Here is a 25,942-nt window from a genome sequence, read left to right as displayed (position 1 = left end):
TTTATCATTTTATTTCACAAAGTTTCATTTAATGTGTAGGCTACCCTAATTTATTACAAAATTTCCGAATTTTAAAAATGGTCGAGATAAGTATAGTTTCCTAAATATGTTGCATCCAATACTCATGTCTTTCTGTTCAATAGGTTGAATAAGTGAAAAAAACATGTATCAGTTATCTTGTGATGTAAGCTACCTCCAACTTATTTTGACAAGAGTCTACATATTTTTCAAGTGTTGAACGTTCGCAGTGTACATATTTTGTGAAGTGCCTGTTTAAATTTCTCTGCTTATAAAACGCCTTGCAACCAAAAAATTACTCCAAATCGATCTATTTTCTATTCATCTGTTGTCATTCTTTTGTGATGTCATCAAAACACAATCTGAGTCCCAGTAATGTTACTAAAATACAGTTGGTGTCGATTTTTACACCTCCGTTGTTAGAACTATATCTTATACAATAACAATGTTTATCAACATACTTTAAAAGTTAAGCTAGTGCAATTACACGAAGCTGCTGAAGCTCTTATGGCGATCTTTTTTTTTAATGTACTACCTGATCCAAGCATTGACTGCCTCTTGTATAAACAGTTTCCAAGATGCACGGTTTTTGTTATTTGTTTTAGGTGTATGTTGGTGTTGGTTTTGTTCGTTTGTTGGTAAAAGTAGGTTAGGCTTATGGCGATAGGAAAACAAATAAATACAAAATTCAGAAGCTGAAAATAAAAAAGCGTTAATTTCGACACCTCTGTTGTTTTAGTGTTATGCTTTTATACGTTGTTTATCTATCACAATACCTTCCTTGTAGACATCCCGATGGCGTTATTTCTCTGTTGTAGCCTACAGAATGATATGTATTTAGAAAATCAATGACTTTGCATAGTAAGTAGAACAGAATTAATAAGACAGGACGACAAATTATAGTCAAACAAACAAGAAAGTTTCATCTAATGTGAGGCTATTCTAACTTATCACAAAATTTCCGAATTTTAAAACTGTTAGGGATAAGTAGAATTTTTAAACAGCAATATTTCCTCCAATACACATGACTTTCTGTTTAATAGGTTTAATCAGTGAAACAATATGTATCAGTTATCAGTCTTTAAAAATAGGTGTTACTTTTGTGGAAACAAAACAAAGTTTATGATTTTTACTTTGTTTTTCATAGCAGCATTGAAAGGTAAGTCTATTTAAAAACCTAACATTAGTTTATTTGTACTGGTTTGCCGTTAAAATAATAGATTGCTGAGTGGCCAAAAAAATGCCATTTTGATATTTTTTCGTTTTTGTAATTTTTTACCTCATGTAAGATTATCACTCTATCATCAGTTTTATTTTTGGCATGGTACGGACATAATCTAGTGAACATGCAATGGGTAAAACTACGTAGATGATTGTGGGATAACTTCCAACCTTAGGTCAATAAGACTATACAGTACCTTATGTATTTAGAAATAGTTTTAACAGTCGAACGTTTTTAGGTTAACTTAAGCCCTAATTAGAAAATTGAAGATATTTGTAAGGAATGCAATAAATTTCAACTTCTTAAACGTAACTGGCTAACTCACCAAACATTGAGATAAATTCGTAAAAAAAAACGATTGCCCTACTTTCACTACTACTTCTGCTTGAAATGCTGATTAGGCTACATAATAAGTCTAACTCTGTCCGCGCTATCACTAGCATACAATTCCAAAAATCAGTATTCAAGGAGGGTGACCTTATCGACCCATTTACACAGGTCTTGCCAAAGTGCAGGCCTCTCGTAGGCCTATTTACTGAAAACCGATAAAATTTTAATTTTAAACACTAAACAGAATTTACTTTACATCTCTCTGCGACACACTAAACAGTCAATGTGTGATCATTGAATCTGAAATCACAGCAAAAGTTCTGATTACAGCTTAGAAAATTACAATCCTTTCCCGTTGTTAGTGTTACTAGTCCAATATATGCATGATAGCAGTAGATCAAATGTAGCTTAATATCCCACAAAATGTACTGTAAATATGGACTATATTTATCAACTACTGATCTCATTATCAGTTTTTTTTATCTTAATTATGATTTATATAAGACTATTATACTAAAGATTTTGACAGCCGACAAGCGTAGCAGATCTGACTTCAATCAAGTTTAGAGCTGATATGTTGGCACAGCCTGTGTGTACAAGCCCCACAAGGAAAACCATGGACGTTTTTAAAATGTTGAAGCATAGCTTAACAGAAACGTAAATTTGATCAAAATAATTGAACTTCAAAAATACTTTTTTTCAAAAGGAATGGTGGACAAAGACGAAACATTTTCGTCAAGAAAAATTGTCAGGCATCCCTTTGTTTTGAAAGTTTACACTACTGCCTACAGCAAAAAGTAATAAATTAAAAATTAGCAATTTCGAGTGTGAAAATACAAAAATTGAAAATGAAAATATGGAAATTCATTTCAGACTTGTTAATGCTTTACAAACAAAAAATAAAGTTGGACTTTAACAACGTTTTATTGCATTTTCAAAGATAGACGCTGCTTGGTTATTTAAGCTCCATCGTAGCAACAAAATGAGTTTTGGAACGTAACTGTCATGTAAATGTCACGTTAATGTTAAGCCCACATCTGATTCTGTTGAGGCTGTGCCAAATTTAAAACTGGCTGTCTTATTTTGGCTTCAAGCACTTTACCAATTTTGATTTTTGTTGTTTCTACTTTTTTCTAAACCTCTCCTATCTTTAAAATATTACATTGTTTACGTTGTGATCGTCTGAAATAATAACAAATTAAATTGAACTAGGACGTAGTCAGAGCTGGGCAAAGTTAGGCAATTGCCCACTTCAAAATTTTACAAATAAGAATTTCACACTCTGTTACAGGATCATTTGACAGAGTTTTACTTTCAGAATACTTACTATTCAGAATGCCATAACCCAATTTTATGATATCTTTTTCAAATTATTCTGGGGATACTCTCATGAAGGCTCCACTTTGTTGCTCGTTGCCAGGCTTAATTACACGTGCAAAAATACTTATTTTCCTTCCTCCGAAATTTTGTGCTAAGTACAACCCTGAATTGAACACATCAATGCAGCACAGCCACCAATGTAGCTATCACGTTTTTTGAAGTACAAATTGCAAATGTAAATAGTTTGTTCACCACAATCATGAACTTGGTTTTCATGTAGACAGCATTTTGTTAGCTGAAAAGCTGCCACGCTTTCCTGCGATATACAGTATTTCAGCGGTCTCATTCTTCTCGTAGTTATGCTTGTTTTGATACCATATTTTTGCAACAGAATGTTCTGAGCTTTGACCACATGTCTTTCTTTGTGGATTGTTCACTTGTTGGAGTTTGATTCAAATTTTGATGCATCTTTTTCATAATTGTTTAATATTAATCGTAATTAACAGTTGTTTTCCACGGACGCAGCTAAAAACTGTTTTGAAGATGGCATAGAGTTTCGTCGAAAACGTTTAAAGTGTTGTTTGGTTACTTTTGTTATTTCTTTGAATAATCTGATCAATCCAATTATTCTGTTGTTATTTGAAATTTGCAAACAAATTTAGTTAACATTTACTGCATTAATTTTCAGCAGTACTTAATGCATGCGCGGTATGGTTTTGCACATATTTTATTTCCAACTAGAAGATATTTAATATATTAAGGCGTCTAAAGTTTTACTGCTTTTCTCAAAAACATGCATCATCACAAAATTAATTAATAATAGTAATAATGCAAATAATAATTACAATCAATCACCCAAACAATACCATTACTTTATTTTAGGAACGGTTTCACTTCCAACTATTGAAACAAATCTTCCATCACCAACCAATACATTGGCGACTGGTTATCTTGGTCTTGTTGTGACAGCTCAGTTCGAGAAAGAAGAGGTTACAAGTTATCAATGGATCAACACATATGCAGACAACAGCAACGTCCCACAGTTTTACGTCAGTGGTGCCGGATGCGTACCAAGAGAATCAATCAATGAAACAATATCTTGTGTTGAGAACAATGGAGTGGTCACTTCTAACTGGACTTTCCTTAATCCACTGACAACTAACCTGGATCTTAGTGTTCGAACGGGCGTATTGGCTGATGGAGTATTCGTGGTCAAGCTTTCACTTCTAACTATTCAAGGTCTGTTTTTTTATTACTTTCAGCATGTGCCTGTTGCATGTTTTCGAATTGATAATCCTTGAAGAATGTGCGTTTTTTTTTGTTTTTTTTTGTAGTATATCATTATTGATAGTTTGAAGGAATTGTGATCTCATGTGTCACCATACGTCAAACTTTTATATTATAGGTCACTTAAAGTGTGTTTATTCAAAAAATATTACATGAAATAATTAAAAATTAAATTTTATGTAATTGAATAGTGCTGAGTTTGTCATTTAAATATAAATCTCAAAGACAAATGAAGCTTAGCTTGGTTTGTCAATAAAACAACTCCATTCAGATTAATTATTTGTTTATTTTTAAGATAAATAACGAATTTTCTTTTAGCCCGACTTATAAATAAAGAACTTCGCCAATTTGTCTTTGAGGTATATCTTTGTGAAGCACACTAAACTCCAAAGTAACACCTCTAAATACAGAATGAAAAACAAAACAAAAAAGAATTGTACAATAGGGTGGAGTGAAAAAAGAAAATTTTGATTTTTGCTCTGTAATAGCAATTAAAAGTTGTAGTGTGGCTTGACTATTAAGCTTTGAAAATTTCAGCGTTTTAAAATAAAGTTTTCGTCTGCCGCAAGCAAGTTCAAGATTACAAGGGATGTGCTGATTAAATATCACAATTTGCTTCAGATTTTTTTCCGCAACAAAACCATCGCATGTGACGTCATAGAGGATATTTCTTACGATTCAATTAGTCCATTTAAGCAACATAATCGGAAATATGCAATTCTTAAAAAGGGCCTGAAAAAGCCATTGCAGCGGTTTGTATGTCTGTTGCATTTTAATGAATTACCACTGAGACACTTGATGCATTATCTTGATGGAGTTACATCTGGTCCACTAAGTTTTTCTGGCTCCATTGGTAAAAAACTTGAAGACTGTGACAGTTTACCAGTCACAGAGTTTGAGGCTGTTGATATTCAACTGCCTTCAATTGACGTGAGCTTAAGCACAGACCAGCAGTAGCCTACTGTACTTGTATGGCATCTGTAAAGCAATTAGCTCAGGGCGTTGTGATGCCAAGCTTGCCTATTGTAATCCAAGAAAGATGAATCACTCCAGATGGCTGACAACAACCAATCGCATTTTGAAGCTTTATGTTTCACGAAACAATCCCTGTAAAATCTGAGAGCGTTGGTCTTCTTCATCGTGTATCACACGGCCGTAGCCCAGAGCATCACGCAGGCTCTTGCTCTATCGTTGAACTCGGCCAAATCCTGTGCAGAGCACCTTGCTTTTAGGTCAGGGCATTCGAGTAGATGTTGCATCGTTTGCTCCTGTCCGCATTTGCAACTTGTGCTCCCCATGGAATACCCCCAGTGTCTCATCAAGGTTTTACACCTGCCAATACCAGTTCTTAAGCGGTTGAGGCATCGCCAATACTTCCACGGTTCACGTTTTCTGGGAGGAAGGCTCTCCATGGGTGTGAGCTCCATATTGGCCAATGTCGGTCCGGCTGCCAGTCTCTCCTGCCATAGTTGAACCCGCACATTGGCGGCGACATCGTCATGACCTAATGGGACAACTGAAGCAAGGAAACTTTTGGTGGAGTAGCCTACATTGCCAAGTTATACGCTCCAACGTGGTTTGCAGTGAAAACGCAACCTTCCTGTACTACTTACTGTAAAGGAGCTAAACACTTTGTTTCACGTAGTTAAAAAGTCGCGCTGTCTTAGCGCTGAACTAAAAGCAATAGTTGTCCCTGGTATCAACCGAAATGCCTTTTTTGCTCACCAAGAGAACCTATTGCTGTGGATGTTGGTAGATGAACGTCTGTACAACAGAAAATTAGCACTGAGAAGGATACTTTCCAGAAAACAAGGTCATGGAGATTCCATTCGTCTCTTTAAAGTTCCACTCTTGATCTTTGAAGCAAACGAATACTTTGAACTGATTGATTGGCAGCATACAGAGAGATATGAACCACCACTAACTCGAGACATACCGGACAGTCAGTTAATGTCCTTCATTCAAGATGCTGCAGCTCCAGAGCTTGAATTTCCTAGCTATCCGTGTCACACGCAAGCCATGGAAGGTGGCCTTGCCCCTCGTTATTGAAGCAGCATCTGCGGAGTGTGGGCAGAAACAACGGGAGGGATTTATTCGAAGTAGACTGCAGTCAAAATTAGAAATGACTGTATTCAATACAAAACGAGAGTTTTTGGCAAATGGAGTGCTTAATGAGATTTAAACTCATGGGAGTCGGCAGAGAGGGGCACTTGTCCCCCTGGATTTGGGTTTTATAAACGTTTCTTTCCTTATGAAAACGATACTTTCAAAAATGTTTCTTACCTTTGGGCGATAATATCTTTTTCATCCAATTTTCTTCGAAGTAAACCAACATTTTTCCAGGACTATTTTTTCGCGCTTTCGGAAACTATCGCTAAGTAAGCCTTGGAAATATCTTTAATTGTAACGTTTTCGCTCGTGCCGTCCAAATTTACGTTACATTTCATCAATACACTTAGCTACGTTGCACTCGTTGTAGCTCACAAGATGAAATTTGGCTTAAAAGATGTTTGCCCCCTCCCCCTGCAATATTTCTGCCAACGCCCATGTACTGTATAAGCTGATGATTTAAAAAGCGTTTACAATATTTATATGGGATCAAAAGTAAACAGGCAACCGAAATCTCAATAATGTCATATTAAGAAAAACACTTTTCTACTGTAGTTTGCTTTACCTTCATTGCACATACTTGCTTAAACTGTGGTGATGAACTTGTGAAAGGAACAGAAATTTGAAGAAAATAGCTTAAAATCCGTGTTTTTTCTTATCAGTTGATCATATACATGCAACAAGCGTTCTAAAAGACGTATTTTCCACTGCATTGCAACGATTTATGTGTAATTTACAACTCTGATATTGTTAGATAGAAGTACCGAAGGTAGAAGTTAGATAAAAGTGACGATCTGCTAATTGTGATGACGTCATAGCTCCAAAATACCAGTGAAAACTTCAATGGACTTGCGGCAGACGTAAACGTTGATCAAAATCAAAAATATTTCAGCATGTGAATACATTTACCACATCACAACTTTTAGTAACTATTACAGATTGATTCTATCAACTTTCATTTTTAACCTATGTTTCACTCTACCCTATTGTACAATACTAAGTTGTATTTATTACATTAGATTGCTTACTGTACCTATTCTTGGAGATAACGCTAACTTGGAATAAACTCGAAATCAACCTAAACTTAATTGACGTAAACTCGGAAGATAACGTTAATTTTATCACTTTTATTAAAGGATTGATATCCATGTTAAAAAAATTACAATGCAGAAAAAATTATTTAGAGAAATCTAAACTAAGATGATTCATGAAAATGTACAAAGGTGTTTGTTTGCTTAAGATTGCAACGAAACACTTGAAGACAACGTCACTGTCCAAGCCACTTCAGCTGGTTACAATGACGTTGGAACATTCACTTGTTCTAACAATGGACGATTGTTCTATTTAAACGGAAGCCAACCAACTTCTGACCGAACTAAGTGTCAATATAATGCTGAATGGAGTGGTCAAGATAATCTGCAATGTCGGGCAGGTAAGAAAAAAATTACGAACCTTGAAAGGTTACGCTCACGTAAAAGCATCCTTATTTTTTGTCCAAACGTTCCTCCTGGACTTCCATCTCAGCGCTCCATATGATGATGCTGCAAATTGTGTACAACAGAATCGTTGACATGACAAGCGAAGGTAGAAAGCAACAGGGTTCTATCGAATTTTTAATATACTTCATTTAAAAAACTTTTGAGAAGTTATTTGTGAAAAATTTCGAGATCAGTAAAGTTCTGTCAACAGCAACGTTTTGTCCAATACACATGGCTTGCTGTTATTAAGTTGAATCCATGTACAAACTATCTGTTAAGAATCATTTTTATAAATAGGTGTTGGTTTTATGGACACATAAAATGTAATTCCTAACTTTCACTTTTTTTTTATATTAACATCGGCATTTATTTTGAAAAACTACCATAGGTTTCTCTACACTGGGTATCTGTTTATTGAGTACGGTAGTTTGTTGAATAGGCTAATATACGGCTAATATAGGCTAAAACATTCTGCTCAAGATTTTTGCAAGAAGATATGTAGCTTGAAATTATGTTCAAAAAGAGTAAAAACGAATGACATCGATTTTTCACACGTGTTGTATTTGAAGGTCACCATCTTTAATTGCAAGTTTCGCATCTGCGGTTGGTCAAGTTGAGCAATTTGTTTTTGTTTCTCACTGTCGCAATTGCTTCATGCAAGATTTCATCCATAAGTAAACTAATTAAGACAAAGTAAACCTTCTAGATTGCAACTTTTAAATACACAGCTTTTTGCTCATAGCAAAATAAACGAATGAAACTAAACTGTTAAAAGCTTCAAACCAGTTAAAATTCAGTTAAAACCTTCAAAATCGAATTCTTTTCATTATTCTGAGGAGATCAAAACAGTTAGCCTCTGTCGAAAATTTCTATTTAGTAATGCCTTATTACTAGGGCCATTTTGATTTTGACCTAAAATTAAAAAAAATTTACTTTATTTTTATCAAATTTTGCTTTGTTTTGACCTAACGAAATTGCTTGTTTGTAGAGGCCACAGTTCTTCCTTGAATTGATACCAGTCACTCAAACATAATACCTTGTCGATTTCAGACCCAAACGTGTTCAATAAAAGTTTGCCTTGACTGCGATGCTTGTTGTCGCTCCAATCCAGCTTGATGGTGCTTACTTTTCCTGTGGCTTAAATCAACAAAATAGGTTTTCTTGCACTGCACTATAAACTCGCAAAAATCGCACCTTAAATCACTCCAGGGAGTTGCATTACATTCACCAGGAAAATCTCGACAAATCTATCTAACTTTTGCTGAAGACGATGTAGCTTGCTTAGGCATTTTTGTATTACAGAATGTCAGTAAGCCATTCCTAAAATCCAAATTCCAAACTGTCGATCTTCGAAAAAACCACGCTTGTGAAAAGAAAGTGTTTTATAAGAATTATTTAAATACGTAATAATGAATAAACAATGGACAATTTGCGATAAAAGTTACTGCTATCCAAGTGGGCATTGTGATATATTAATATGGTTTAATTGTGTCGCAGTTCCTGATTTGCAATGTTTCTATGAGGATTTTGACAAAAACTACTCTCAAGAAACGCAAAAAGCTTGACAAAAGCCATAATTTGACAAATTTTGACTTAATTAAAAATTTTGACTTTATTCTAAATTTGACTTTATTTTGACGTATAAACTTCTTAGAAACAGTCCCTAGGTGCTGAAAACAACTTTATTCTTTGATTCGTGGATAAACGAAATCCTTAAAAAAATTTGATTTAATTAACTTGAGCGGGCCCTACTTATTAGTCTTTTTTTTTTTTTTCTAATCATAAAAGAAAGTACCAAAGTCATGTAATTTTTATTTTGTAAGGAGCTACATGTTGTTGAGAAGTTGCTGATCTTTTTGTTTTAATTGTTGAACGTTGAACTTATTTAAATCACTTTGTATCCTTTACGGATCCTTCTGTTGTTTTGTTAGCCTATCTGACAGATGTCTTTTAAAGTTTATGCATTTTAAGAGAACACATACAAAAAAACAACAATACAATACTATTTGCCAGTCAGTTTAATACTCAGTTTCAGTTTAAAAATAATTAGTCAGTTTAATATTAATATATTTATACTAGTAATATTACGCAGTGTTGTACGCGTCATTGAAATAATTTGACGCGTCAGCGTCAGCGCGAATTGCCTAAAAACTTTACGGCGTAAAGGACTGCGTAAGCTCTTAAAGAAATTGACAGCGTCAGCGTCAGCGCTAATTTCTAGCGCTATTTTTTGCCAGCGTCTCATAAAACGGAAATATTTCAACCAAGTTCAGCCTAACAATAGCTATAAATAAAGAGCAGGTATTATGTTTTGAGACTGTATTGTAATTAACTGCTCAGCCTATTAGTTATTTCCTTGCAGAAAAACAAGCATTTTAAAACGTTTGTCTGACAATCTGCTGCGTTTGGAACGCATATTCAGGGGCGCCGGAGCGATTTTTGACTGGATGGGCAGGAGTATGAAAAAAGGGCACTTTTGTTGCTAAAAGGCCAATTTTTTTTGTAAGTTTTAAGATAAGATATAGCGATAATGCTCATCTATCCGCTCATTGTCGAGTAATGATACAAGTGTCCGCTATACAAAGAACAATGGCACGGAAGGGCATAATGCTATTTTATAATGATGTAATATAACTTACTGTGATGGAGAATTTTGTGTCGTGAATATTATTTTGAGGCAAAAATAGAACATTATAATTAGGCTAATAGCGAATAGCATAAACTGTTATAATGCAAAGTGTGCAGTAGCTTACATGACCTTAAAAGGGCACCATTGCCCCCTCTTCCCTCCCCATCCAAAGAAATTTGAGGGCAGAGGGGCATTCGCTCCCCCTGCTCCCCCCCGCTTCCGGCGCCCCTGCGCATATTGTCCTTTCCAAGTGAAAACATGCGTTCCACAGCAGCGCTGGTTGGTATTGGTGTGTTGTATTTCAAAAACAAGTTGAAAACGTTTAGTTGGAAAGGTATCACTGTTCCAAGCGTGCTGTGATAGTTTAGCATGTAGGCCTATAAATCTTTTAACGAGGTCCACTGCACCAACATCGCTCTTTTCAGGGGCATAGAGCTCTTGAAATAAAGTAGGCTATATTCAACGTCCGCGATGCCATTCATAGATTTTTCGCTTTCTGTCTCTGATCCCTCATCGTTCTCAATACATGGGTGATCACCATTTGGCGAAGTTCTTCCGCATGTATTCCAGGGAGCCATTCCAACCAACGCAAAAGCCGGTAATTCGGATGAGTCGCGCTGGCCAGAATACATTGTGAAACTCTTATTGTGAAACGAGATTTTCCATGAAAACAAAAAATGACGCTTAGCGCTTGACGCTTAAAATCGGCAAAATAGTTGACGACGCTATCACTTCCGTCAACTGAAAAATAATTTGACGGCGCTAGCCTCAGCGTCAACAAAAAGTTGACGCCGTTAAATGACGCCGTCAAATTGACGGTGTTAACGTACAACACTGAATATTAGTTCAATATCAGTCAGTTTAAAACATTACCTAAAATATTCAAAATTCATTAAATTAAAAAAAAGGGAAAAAATTGCTTAATGTCTTCCATTACGTTTAGTCGTTAAGCGATATATGGATTCCTTATTTTATACATGAAATAAAACGCGCGTTTATCGAATAACTGAGATAAAACCATTACAACTCACACATTGTTTTTAATCGTATACTTTAGAAAATTCATTCTACAATTCTACCTTCTAATAAATCTTCACTTTACATGTTTTGCTTAGATTGTCCACATGCCCTTAAAAACAACGTAAGTATCCAATTCAATTCATCTGGATACAATGACGTTGGAACATTCACTTGTTCTAACAATGGACGATTGTTCTATTCAAACGGAAGCCAACTTATTTCAAATCGAACTAAATGTCAATATATTGAATGGAGTGGCCAGAAAAATCTACAATGTTGGACAGGTGTACAAAATTTATCATAACAGAAATCGAATGCATGGTGATCAATGCGGTGATTTATGACTTTTTACTACCAAGGTTTGGTGAATGAACTATATGGCAAAAGCGGCATATTGCACTACAGTAATTTCATTAAAATCAAATTCTATGTTCTGCAGCTCCCAATCCCGTAATAACAGTAATGACTGGGAGCTTCACTGTAGCTGAAAATAATGACTTCACTGTCATCTGCGAGTACGATGACGTCACTCCTATTGGAACCAACACTGCATTCTATTTAGATGGCAATGAAGTCGGACGACAACAGGTAATTGCACATGAGACGTGCAGAGAAGTCATTTTTGACAGTTTGTTATTTTCAAGTGAATATTATTTTGGTCGTTTTAAAATCTGGATCTAGATCTGCTCATTCTTGTTATTCAATGTGCTTCTATAACCGATCTATTTTTTGTTAGATTATTACTGCACAAAGAATGAAATTATACATTTGCGTAAGAAATTGGCCAATTCTTACAAGCATAAAATGATTACACTAGCCGACAAAAAAAGAAAAATTTTGTGGTGCCGGCGGTTTTTGAACTGATTTAGACTAACTTTGGGGCGCTGAATCCGAAAATGCAATCAGTTATTCTCCATCAGGTCAACTTTTTAAGTTACAGTGATTCCATTGCATGAGTGAACTTGTGCATAAGGGCCATTCCGTGTCGATTCACACAGTCAAGAGATTCAACCTTTCGATTTTCTTTAAATTTTACGCACCTTTTTACTATTCTATATGATGAACACTTGCAAAATTTGAGTGAAATACAGTAGAACTCGGTTAATCCGGATTCGATTTGACCGGCGATTCCATCCGGATTAGGCGAAGATCCGGATTAACCGATGACAGTTCTATCAAGACTTGTTCATTTGTACTTCCAGTTTTATCCGGATTAGGCAAAGATCCGGATTAACCGAATCCGGATTAACCGAGTTCTACTGTATATTGAGAAACACGAGAGTTATGAACCATTTAGTTTGGGGTCTGCTGAGGGGGCACAATTTTTTTTATTTTTGGCCATGTTTGAGGCCCTATTACTGCTAAACTAAACTAGGTAACAACCCAATTTTTTACAGGTGATAGTACTTCTGCCAAATATTGAAAAAACAACATCGTTCACTTTGTCACTCTAAAAGGTCAAAGGTCATAGACTCCCAAAGTTGGTCGTTTTCAGCTCTCGGCTCAAATTTTCCAAAATTTGAAAAGCGCACCAAGACCCCATTTCTGATTGATTTTGGCTGAAATTTGGTGGAAGTGTTGTTTACAGGATTCTCTATGAACTAAAAAAATTTTAGTACAAAATATTAAATAGGTTGGGAGATATTTTATATGAAACATGGGTCAAAATGGAAAAAAAGCAAAAAGTGGGGTCCTTTTAATATCCCGGTTACCCATGACCCCAGAGAAAATTTGCCCTGAAACTTTATCCACATATTCACTAAGACATGACAAGTCTACCATGCAAAATTGATCCATGGTTCTCAATGTTTTATAGAAAGTATGCGTCAAAGTAAATCCAATTGTGGCAACCCTTCAAAAACAGGAACAGGAAGTTCTTCACTGTGTACAAGTGTGTAGCACTGGCCTGATTGCTGAAGCTAGGTTTGGATATTGCAAGAAAGTCCTATTTTCCTGTTTATGCCTTTTGTGTTTACTGCACAAAAACAGCAGTCGCTATTATGATATTTTAGCTCATGCCACAGCATTAGACTTCTTTTGTTTCGTCCATTGACGTAAATGTTCTTTCAAAGTTTTGCAAACAATGTGGAGAGCCCAAGACTTATCTTGATCCTCAACTTCACTTTACAGTAAAGTAAAGGTGTGGAGTCTGAAGGTGTTGTAAAGTTTTCTTGCTTACTTTACTGTAAAGTGAAGTTGGGAATCAAGATAAGTCTTGGGCTCCCCACATTGTTTGCAAAACTTAAGAACATTTACGTCAATGGACGAAACAAAAGAAGTCTAATGGTGTGGCATGAGCCAAAATATCATAATAGCGACTGCTGTTTTTGTGCAGTAAACACAAAAGGCATAAACAGGAAAAATAGGACTTTCTTGCAATATCCAAACCTAGCTTCAGCAATCAGGCCAGTGCTACACACTTGTACGCAGTGAAGAACGGTAGGCACTTTAGCATTACCACTCGTCGAAAAGCGTACTCGCGATTCAGCTGATTTCAGTCATGTGACTCGACACGTGATATTCTGATCGAAAAATTTCTATACAAAGAAATTTAACTGAATGCTTCGCTACAACCAGCGTTGCCTAATGGTTAGGGCAGAGGAGTAGTAATTTCGTGGGTTCGATTCCCACCCTCTGCTAATACTATTTTTTCTTCTGCAACTGAACTGAGTGCAAGAAGACTGCAATCAATGAAGTTTATAAGGAAAATTGTGACTAAAACACAAAGCAATTTCACATTGAAAAGCAGGCACTCTTCGACGAGTGGGTGATGTTAAAGTGCCTACCGTGAAGAACTTCCTGTTCCTGTTATTGAAGGGTTGCCACAATTGGATTTAATTTGACGCATACTTTCTATAAATCATTGAGAACCATGGATCAATTTTTCATGGTGGACTTGTCATATCTTAGTGAATATGTGGATAAAATTTCAGGGCAAATTTTCTCTGGGGTCATGGGTAACCGGGATATTAAAAGGACCCCACTTTTAGCTTTTTTTCCATTTTGACCCATGTTTCATATAAAATATCTCCCAACCTATTTAATATTTTGTACTAAAATTTTTGTAGTTCATAGAGAATCCTGTAAACAACACTTCCACCAAATTTCAGCCAAAATCAATCAGAAATGGGGTCTTGGTGCGCTTTTCAAATTTTGGAAAATTTGAGCCGAGAGCTGGAAACGGCCAACTTTGGGAGTCTATGACCTTTGACCTTTTAGAGTGACAAAGTGAACGATGTTGTTTTTTCAATATTTGGCAAAAGTACTATCACCTGTAAAAAAATTGGGTTGTTACCTAGTTTAGTTTAGCAGTAATAGGGCCTCAAACATAGCCAAAAAAAAAATTGTGCCCCTCAGCAGACCCTACCCAAACTAAATGGTTCATAACTCTCGTGTTTCTCAATATATTTCACTCAAATTTTGCAAGTGTTCATCATATAGAATAGTAAAAAGGTGCGTAAAATTTAAAGAAAATCGAAAGGTTGAATCTCTTGACTGTGTGAATCGACACGGAATGGCCCTTATGCACAAGTTCACTCATGCAATGGAATCACTGTAACTTAAAAAGTTGACTTGATGGAGAAAAACTGATTGCATTTTCGGATTCAGCTCCCCAAAGTTAGTCTAAATCAGTTCAAAAACCGCCGGCACCAAAAATTGTGTCGGCCAGTGTTATTTGTTGGTTTTAGCTGTAGTCCTTACATTCTACTCTATTGCTGTAAAATTGCCGAGAAGACAAAGTTTACTGTTAAGCATTTTCAAGTGGATGGTATTTCGTTCGTTTCAACAACTGTACTTTGAGCTTCCAATACTGTACTTACATCATTGTTGTTAAAGATTATGTTAGTGAGTTAATACATGGGAAGCACTTTTACATAATGCATACAATAAATAAAATTGGTATTTTAAAGCAGCTACCATAAATAACCGAATGTTTTTAGGTTGTGAAAATTCCAGGAAATTTTAATGTTTATTAGTGACTTTTACACTAGACAAATATACGAAATGCAATCTATTTCCAATTCATCTTTTTTTTTAGAACCATATCTATTTATGTGATTCAATATAGGTAAAAATGTTATTTTTAAAAATATTGCAAAATAAATGTACCATCTCAAAGACTTCTAAGCCACTCTTATTCAGAGTCGAACATTCACATTGTTTTTACGAGCCGAAGACAACAACAAGCATGTATCATGTCAAGCTGTTACTCCATATACGGAAATATTTATGGAAAGTGGAAAGTCACGAAGCTATACAATCAATGTTCAATGTGAGTTATCACTAACAGATGTACAACAAAAGGCAGCAAAATAAAATTTCATAAAAAAAATAGGAATTTGTAATTTCATGAATTCGATACATCCCACTGCTGTTGTGCTGTTATATGTAGCAGAGATTTTTTCCAAGATTGTTGCTCATTGTTAACTTTAAAGGTGTTTTTTTTTTTATATTAGATCTGCGTTTGGGTGTCAAAAAAAGAATATGTTTACTTTACAACCATTGCTGTTTGGTATAAGCAAGATGTACATTGTGACGGTTAGTATTGATTCAAGTTTGATTGATCGTGGAAATCAATCCTCAGACAGAGAAGCATATTTGTAGTCTGTGCACGCTTTGATTGAAACAATAATGCAGGTCCCATCATCGACCTTGACAAATCAAAGTCTTCCTTGTTAAAGTGTGATTCTCTGTAAATTATTTCATACACAAGGTGTCACTGAATGTGGAAATGTTCTTGGAGTGTTTGCTTGAGCTCACACCCTGATGAAATAGTCTGCCATCGTTTCGTAATCTTGCTGCATTTTTGTTGACCAAGTCGTACGCTCAAGCGTATACGATATGACATCGGACGATGTTATAGTGCATGTTCAATTGTTTAGATGTCTGACTAATAGAACAAATGTAATGCTCTCTAAAGCACAGCAGAATCACACATGTGAATAATTTCTAGAAACCAGCAGGACTGTTATAAAAATACTTACCCTCATGTTTTTTTGATGCCTCCTTGGATTAGCTTAATAAAAGTAATATGTTATGTTTTATGGCATTGTACATTGAAATGAACACGGGGCTTTACTGAAAATAAAGTTGATTGATAGGTCATAATTGTATGTAAAAGTTTATAAATCTTTATTTTTAACGAACTAACTAAGATATAGTATCTTACCGTATTCATTAGTTAAATTTTAATTTTTTTGAAAAGGACTGACGTAGGGGACTGTAATACCGATATTTTTTAGACACTCCTCCACTTGTTGTCCACAACCTCTTTGCATCAAACTATCTGGTTGAAATCAGCAGTGGGTATTTGTTGAGATCTGATCAAAATCTTTCAATGAATTGTTCAAGTCAAGGCAATCTTACACCACAATGTGTATTCACCATTTGCTCTGGGGAATGTGAAAACATCACCAACATTAACAACGAATGTTTCATAAGTCAACCTCTCAGTGTTGGTGGTTATTTGTCTTGCTTGACTGTTAACAGTCTTGGATCGTATAGAAGTGCAGCAAGAAACATTGCAATCGTTCCAACCAGGAGTGAGTAAAACTACAAATAAAGTGCGTTTATAAAGCGCTGTATCCATCGCAACTGCTCGTTGCTTATTAAAAATAGTAATTTTTTTCACACCATGTGACTTTTTCAAGTTAATTAACGCATTTTGAGAATTTTTTTTTCCTTTTGCAATTAGCAATTTGTTCTGATGTACGCAAACTGCCTTCGATTTTATTTGGGTTTATAAGGACCTAATTCAATTTCAAGTAGAGTGAAATCAACAAGTTTGATTTTTTTAACCACGATACGTTGTTGTGTATTGATCAGTAAAAGATAATAATGTACGCAATATGTATTAACGCAACTCCAAAATCGGAAGCCAAGACATTGCTATCAATCTATATCGTAATAGGACACAAAAAGTGTGTGATGTTAATACTCTTATTACTCCAGTTTGTTTAGACACAGCTCTTTGGTGGGGACACTTTCCACACTGCAGTGGATTGTTGTTTTACATAGTTTTTCAACTGTTTTCGAATCAACAGGAAAGGTGATTTTGATTGATGCTGAAAGACTTATCAAAAATGAAACTATAGCTATTGGACGTGAGAAAGCTTTATCATTTACCTGCAGTATTAGTTATGCCAATGAACTGAGCACTACTTTCACGTGGACTCACCCAAACATGACAAAGTATCCAAGTTCAGTATTGAACCTTACTTCATTGAGTCCATTTGACACCGGAAATTATACTTGTAATACGGATGATGCATTTGGAACGTTTATGAGTAGTATTTACATAGACGTTGTTTGTAAGTCTTACTGATTTGAGTAAATTAATGGAAGATAGTACATACTAATATTTTTATTTTATATGTAAAAAAGAAAATACAAATGTTGTCTGAAAATGGAAATAAAGTATCTAATAAACACGAAAGACAATAAACACACTACCGTTGGTTTGTAGTATGTCAAGACTAAAGTGAGGAATATAACAATGTATATCTCTTCTATAAGACAAAATCAGTCTTAAGTCTTCTTTGATTAAGAATATAAATATTTGAATAACTTATAATTAAATGTTCGAATTGGTGTTTAAAATGAGTGTGTTGCCGTTTCGATAGCAGTGACAAGACTAATCAAGGCGTTAAATTTAATAACTTTGAAAGTGTTTCATTGCCTGTGTTTCCTGTGAATAAAATCAAGGACAACCAAAAGACATTAATATTTAAATATGCATAATGTAACGTTTTTTAAAGGTAATTTTAGTACAACCTTTCTTTTAAAATTAAGCCATTTGGCCTGTACAAACTGTTCATTATCAATGAAATTAACAATATACTGGATTGTAACGAGTTTTAAATGTAATGTTAATACAACCTTTATCTCATACCTTTACAAAAAGGAAAACCATTCGGAAACATGTAAACAGGTTTCTAGCATGTAACTTGTCAATGAAATTTCAGACGCACCTTTCCAAGACAATCCTACTTCATGCTCGTGGATTTTAAATCAAACAGGATTATGTAACGTTCATTTTATGTCCAATCCTAAATCTGAATTTCTTGCTTTGATCAAGAACAGTTCAGGTAACCCTATGTTCACAATAGTTTTTAAAAAATCTTGATTGTGCTATAAACTCTTTAATAATGATTACACATCAAACCCATTGATAACTCATTGAAAAACAATTACCTAGACGTGGTTCCTTTCTGTTGTTAACAAGTCTTTTTTATTGACACGTGGTACTGTAATCCATTGCACCTAACCCTTTCACTTCTAGAGGGTAAAATAAATTCTCATTTTCTGATGTTTTATGAACTTGGGTTGGGCAAATAGCTACATGTACAATTGTACATTACTGTTCAGTATTAGCTACAGTATGTGGCTTATAATAAATCATCCCATTGAGTCACAGTTGTCCAATTTTCACATCAACTTGCCCTTGATCGATAAGAGCTGCAGTATTTGGAGTCAAAATCATTACTGCAATACATACCAGCTGTGAAAAATCCATTTTTATAAAGTCATTTTATTAAAAAACGCAAAACATTTACAAGCTACAGTAGTGTGCAAATTAATTGGGACAAACCGAGAAATACCACACATTTCGAAAAAGAATGAAATTTAATATGTAAAAACATTTCATATTGCAAACAATAGTTTCAATAGCTAATATGTCCTCCTTTAGCTTGAATGAGCATGGAAATCCGCTTTGACATGGAATCAACAAGGTTTGAGCAAATGTTGTTGATTTCGTCATCATGGCGCCAAAATCGTATTATTGCATCTATCAGTTTGGTTTTGGTGGAGCAATAAGACTTTTGAAGACGTTTTTTAATGATAGCCCACAAGTTTTCAATCGGGTTCAGGTCTGGTGAATTGCCGGACCATCCTAAAACATTCATTTTGGTTGTTTTAAAAAAATTTTGCATTGCTTTTGGCGTGTATCAAGGTGCAAGATCCTGTTGGAAAATACCGCTTCCATCTGGGAATGCTTCTTTCATCGTTGGAAGCAAGTTCTTCTTTAAAATTTCTTCATATTTAACAGAATTTATCATTCCTTCAACCGGACATAATCTTCCAGTGCCTTTGAATGTAAAACAACCCCAAAACATCTTCTTTGGGGGGTGTTTCGGAGCTTGGTCAATGTGTGAAGCATTTAAGGGTACATCTACACTTCGCCTCACATATTACGATCTGTAACTATGCACTTCAAAATGGCTTTCATCTGAAAAAATAACTTTGCGGTACTCTTCTTTCCCCCATTTTTTTATATTTTTTGACCCATGCCAGTCGCTTCTTCTTCATAGCAGTTGTTAGCAACTGCTTCTTTTGAAGTCTTCTGGCTTTCCTTCCTGCTTGAAGAAGTCTTCTTCTTATTGTTAATGAGTCAATGTTGACTCCTGCGGTTGCCAAATCCCGCCAGAGTTTCCAGTTTTCTTTTTAAATTTGAAGAACCAACATAAAGGGATCTTGTAAGAAAATTTCGCCGGGAAACGACTAGATAATTGGCAGTTATTGACAAATACACGAAAGGGACTAAAATATGTGAAAATTTCTCTTTGTCCCAATTAATTTGCACACTACTGTATGTTTGTAAATGTAGCCTATAACTTAATGTAGAACTTATATTTTTATTGGATAAGATGCTATGCATTGATGCAAAGTTTTTAAATTTTAGATGTAAAAGTGGCAAACAAAACTATCACGATTGCCAACTATTTCCAAACATTTCAATTCATGAAAGAGCAGGTACATTGACGTAGCTATTTTTAACATGCTGTACAGCAATATTATTTTATTGAAAGGATTGGTTAAAACTACGACTTGTACATTCAATTCTATCAAAAGATAACTTCATAAATTATTCTGTGATATGATGCCTACTTGATTGTCTGCATCAATTCTTTTTTAATGTTCACAGTATACAGTATATAACAAAATTGTTTAGGTTACAGAAACAGACAATGGGACATACACATTATATTTGCAATCCTCCTTTTCGTCTTATAACCACACCATCACGTTTGATATCATTGTAAAGTCACCTGATGTTTCAAGCTACACTCTTCTAATTGCTGTAGCAGGATCTGGTGCTGTGTTATTGGTATTGTTGATTATTGTTACTGTGTTGTGCTACAAAAAAAGAATAACCAACAATCCAAAAGGTAAGAAGAATATGTTTACCATTCCTTATTTTAGCACTCATTATGGATTTAAACAAGTTTTGGTTACGTTTACAAGTTACTCGTTAATAATTTCAGCATAGCATTGACCAGGAAACAATACAAAAAGTCATTAGTAAATTCTTAGCAATATTTCAGGAAATGGAACATACAATGCTGCTTACAATGTGGCAGGTAAGTATCGAAATAAAACAAAATCAGTAAATACATCACGTGGATCTATAGTAAACAAATATTATTGTTTATAAAGTTGTTGTTGTTTCGTATGACGCTATAAGTTTAAGTGGTTTTTATTTAGCCAATCCAAGAGGACGTTGCTGCATTAGTGGGCTGTGAAGTGTCCTCATTGAAGCCTGGTTACTGGGCACTCCAATATGAGATGTTCATAAAGTAGAAATCTTTAGGAAAATTGAAAAGAATAAATACCATTTGTGCATGATTAATAAAGGAATCAATAAATCTAAACAAACAATAAAAAGAGTTTCTTGCTTCAAAGAATCGTGGGTGCTGAAAGATTCGTTTCCTTGAATGTTCAAATTTAGTTAATTAGACTTGAGTATTTGAGGCATACCTTTAACCATAACAATGCAGTACAATGACAAGCCTAACTGTGTTATGGAACCCCGTACGCCCCTTGTAATCACTCAATTGCGTAGGCTACTGTAACAGCGCCAATGATGCGTAGGTAATCATACTTCCAAAAATGCAAAATTTGCTTTTTAAAATGCACAGCAACTTTAAGCTACGTTACTTACAACTTTTGTGAGAGAGATTGCGCAGAAAATAAGGTGCTCGCTTTCTAATCATATACAATCCTGGTTCGACTCCCGGCTCAAGCTGGTTGTTGAAAAATACCGCTCACCTCTACTCAGGGCGTAATATTGAGTGGGCATAGTTGCTGAAGGAAAGGCAGCCGAGAGAAAGCAACTGGCCATCTAACTTTCGTTAGTACCGATGGTTTAATACAATGCGAACTTTATTTTCTCATCTCCTGATGCTTGGATCAAGTATAGAGCTAACCTTTACCTTTTACTTTCCGGTTTAAATCTAATTGTAAGTTTGTACTGTTGTAAACCAAATAAAAGATCAAAACAAAACAGCGACGTGGCAGCAATTGTGCTACCTGGATCAAAAGCTGAAGCTTCTTTCTAAAGCAGATACGTTCATAAAGTGAGATTCCACTACAAGCAAAAGATTCCAAACTACAAAAAATATATATATAACTTGACTTTTTGGCAATCGTAATCCAATGCATCGAACCAACAAGTTGCAACCACCGCAAAAAAATAACCTAATACATTGTGAAAACAAATTGTTTATCAAATTTAATTTATAGCAGTTGATTTGTTTCAGATGAAAATGGTTACGTTGAGTTCATCAAATCTTCAAAACTACCTGCAGGAAGAAAGAGTTCTCAATGCTTGGTATTTAGTTATAAACAAGAAAAAAATAACACTGCAAAATGTTCACTAAGCTACTTATAATTCAACCTGTAGTTGTAAGATATAAGAAATAAACACTCTTCTCAATGCACTATCACAATAATCACAAAAAGCGAATAGCAAATGTGAAGTTATTGTAAAAAGTTTCAACAACTTACTGTCGTCGACTTACACAATCTTTTCATTCTTGTTGGCATCCAACCCGCTGAGCTTCGTCGCAAAAAAGACACTCTGTCTCTCCGTCGATGGGCATTGGAGCTCAACCGTCTTCTCCATTCCAAGTTCTCTGCTTCTCCAAGAGAGCAACCCCGTCGACCAGAATCAAGACTCATCAATTCGTGCCAGCCGTTCAACTTCTGATCAACGAAGCTGATGGACAAAAACATCTCTGCAGCTAATTGAGCCGACCACAAATGGAACTCCTATAGAAGTTAAACACCACCAACCTCTATTCGTTCATTCCCGATAACGACGCCTGACATTACAAAAACAGGCGTGGGTGCGCCTCAACCGTCTCCATAGGCTTCAGGCTTTTCTAATCAATTGTGCACCAATGGGGAATGGTTTGTTTCTCTACTTGTGAACTACTGTAAACTGAGGAACAGATCGCAAATCCCATCATCAGCGATTGCACCATCTTCAAACTACCTCATGGAGTGGAAGGTTTGCGTGTCTTGGATGATGAAACAAAACCTGGCTGCTCTCTATTAACCTTCCAGCTTATTCCGAGAACATCGTGAATCTGGGGTGGTAAAACCATAAACCTAGGCCCCAGAGGCTCACATGACGATGACGACGAACTTACTGTAACAAAATTTGTAGATATACTCGTCGCCTCCAACCGATACGAAAATAGAAAAATTAAGAAATTTTAACAACTTGTGTTTGTATCAATTTTAGCAGCCTCCAACAGAAGCTCCATCTTCTCGTTATGTAACACCAGTACAAGGAACAGGTGATGCTGATAACTATAAATAGTGCTATTGTTATAAGGCGATTTGTTCACGAAACAATTAATAAGTTAATTTATAATTTGACTTTAGCTATGTTACTTCAATGCCTTAAACATATATTATTAAAAAAATAATTTAGTGCTTCATATAAACAAACTTTTTGTTGGCGGCAAACAACTTTACTGTTCATCTTAACCAATTTTTCCTAAGCTGGCGTCATTGTATTGATAGAAATACAACTTTTAGATAAAGAAAACTATGAGGAAACCGAATTACAAGAAAAAATAAAGAACTCTCATCAAAATTTGATGGCTTCAGATGTGAGTCGTAATTTGTAAACACCTCCATAATTATGTAGGTTTTCAATTTAGAAAACTAATTTACTCAACCACGTACAGCAAAACAATCCAAGTTCGCCGCAGCTTGAATGCATAAGGCTTTATATTCATTCCATTCATTCAACATTTTTATAATTTTCTACAGTATACTGTATAATAATACTAATAATGTGTGTTTTTATATTACGCTATATCCACTCCAGATATGCCCATATTGCTCCTCAGCGCTTTACAAACAAATAATCTTAGTAATGCCGTATAGAGGCGCAGCTGAATTATCCTGAAGATCATTACTTTTTCCAACCAAACAGAAGATTTAGCACAACTTTCAAAAGCTTTTGGTATGACCTAACAGGGCATCGAACCCATAGATACCGATTCTGCGACGGATGCACTGATCTTACATCATTCAATGTAGATTTATGCTTCCACGATAAACCAAGACAATGGATAGTCTTGGGAGGTTGTTAGCTAAAGGTGCCAATTACTACATTCGGTATTAATCAGTCACTATAAACACAGTTTAGCATAAACTTGTTGCCAACTACATAGCCGAGTTGTGAGAAGCCTGGTATGGCACTCGAAAGTTTGTAGGTTCAATGCAAAGCAAGCGATTGTGTCTTTGGCAAGACACTTACAGGAGCCTGAAAGTGGTCATGAAGATTGGCCTCTTTGTCTTCCCACGTACTTAATGCAAATTTTCAACTATCGGGCGTAATCCCGTACACAACGATTGTCAACACAAATATAAACTTAAGTTTTACCAGGATATTTGGAGAAACGGTCTTGAATTAGTGTCTTGAAATTGAATGTATATTAAATGTGTTTAGTTCCTTTTCAATACGTTTGTCTTATCAGCTTGTATATTTGTTCATGTGAACGTGTTCAGAGCAGAGATAGCGTAGACGTATTTGTAATCTGTATGTAAGGTGGCTGCAGCAGATGGAGTGTTTCATGCGGTAGACACTTTAACAAGTCGAAATTCTGCCACTGAAATTGACTAGAATGCAACCGCCAACCAATCATAAGCTACGGTTTAAGTGACGTAAAAATGGCGAAAAGAAGATCATAGAAAGCAAATTAGGTGATGGATTTTTTGTCAGCTGGTTGGCTTAGGGGTTAGGGCTAGAAAGTAGTCATTTCATTGACGCATGTTCGATTCTCACCACTGCTATTGCTCTTTTTCTTCTGTAATTACCAAATAAAGTTCAAAACAAGCATTAACTCTCTGGATGAGTGCTAGAAGGATCACAATTGGACGGTAGCCTCTTATAACACGTTCTGATTGGTTGGCGGTTGCATTGTAGTCAATTTCAGTGGCAGAATTTCGACTTGTTAAAGTGGCTACCGTTTCATGCACGTGATGTTGAGAGCGTTATTCTCGAAACATTTCTGATAAAAACTAAATTAAGTTAAAGTTTTGCCAACGGCAGCGTATACTAGCGGTTTGAGAGTTAGGGTTATGGAGGTAGTAACTTCGATCACGTGTGTTCGGTTCCCACCCTTGCCAATACTTTTTTTTTCTTTTATTATTAAACGAAGTTCAAAACAAGATGAAAAATTTTCATACGAAAAATTGTCCTATGTTTAAACTATGCTAAAATTAGCTACTCTACCAAGTCAAAACACTTCAACTGCTATAGCGCCCTACAGACTACCAATACGTAAACCATAGTGGGTATAGAACTGGTTCGTAATTTTATGCTATCAACCAGTTGGTTACTGCTTGTGCTTGACAAACGCTTTTATTAACATTTTTGCAAGACAAAATTCATTAAATTTCGATATGCTTTTTTTGTTTCGTCTGTGAAAACACGGCGATTAGTCTCCTTGGTTCAATGCGTTACCAACCACCTGTTACTACTAAATCGCCACTAAACATTTTGCTACTTATTTTAGATTGAACCAAGCAACAGCAACAACTACGTCAATGTTGAACTAAACCCTGAAAGTAAGAATTTGCTGCTTTCAATTTGCAAGATATATCTCCCCCGTTTAAGAAAAGCATTTTAATATTCTTTTCAAGTTGCTCTTTCTGTTATTTTGTTCGGAATTAATTTGTGGATAGACACAAACCGTTCTAGTCTCTTTTTTTTTGCGTCTTTGAAACCGGAAAATTTATCTATTTACAACACAGGTTATCAGGTGTCGCCAGAAGTACACAGACATATTATTGGAGAGCAGCTTACTCATATTTAGTCATGTAGACTTTTTGCTTTGTTTGAAGAATAAAATAAATGCAGTCGTTGATTGATATGGTCTACAATTCGTTCCTCGTTCCTGTACGAGAAGGATATTGCCATTGTCACTCTTCGTTGATGCTTCGTTAAAACAAAAATCTTAAATTCTTTTCAAGATTTCAAGAACGTTTACAACGAAATAATGATGTTCTCAGCATATTGAGGCACTCGTTAACGTCAGTGAACAGTGGAATCTTGATGTATTAATACGTCTCTATTTTGTTTACGACATTGGTTCTTCCCACTAGCTAGAGGGATTCCTTGATCAGCTTTACTGTCTTTATTAAATTTGACTGAAATATTCATGTGGGAAGGCACGACCTTTGGAGTGAATAATGGATGTCACAATTCTTTCTAGTTTTTTTTTA

The 25,942-nt window shown here is 35.4% G+C and overlaps 1 protein-coding gene across 1 annotated transcript; it reads left to right on the top strand.

Moving 5' to 3' along the window:
* The first annotated feature begins 11,595 nt into the window (after nucleotides 1-11,595).
* Nucleotides 11,596-25,347, top strand: LOC145781332 (uncharacterized). Its single transcript, XM_082593109.1, has 12 exons — nucleotides 11,596-11,746; nucleotides 11,853-12,001; nucleotides 15,557-15,686; nucleotides 16,657-16,956; nucleotides 17,458-17,724; nucleotides 18,379-18,501; nucleotides 20,097-20,167; nucleotides 20,367-20,522; nucleotides 20,680-20,775; nucleotides 22,947-22,998; nucleotides 23,243-23,316; nucleotides 25,234-25,347. Exons 1-12 carry the CDS (start codon nucleotides 11,596-11,598, stop codon nucleotides 25,345-25,347), a joined length of 1,683 nt encoding a protein of 560 aa, XP_082449235.1.
* The last annotated feature ends 595 nt before the right edge of the window (nucleotides 25,348-25,942 follow it).

The sequence above is a fragment of the Aplidium turbinatum genome, chromosome 12, assembly GCF_918807975.1.
Source record: "Aplidium turbinatum chromosome 12, kaAplTurb1.1, whole genome shotgun sequence".
NCBI classification, from domain to species: Eukaryota; Metazoa; Chordata; class Ascidiacea; order Aplousobranchia; family Polyclinidae; genus Aplidium; species Aplidium turbinatum.
This window is presented reverse-complemented; position numbering and strand designations above follow the sequence as displayed.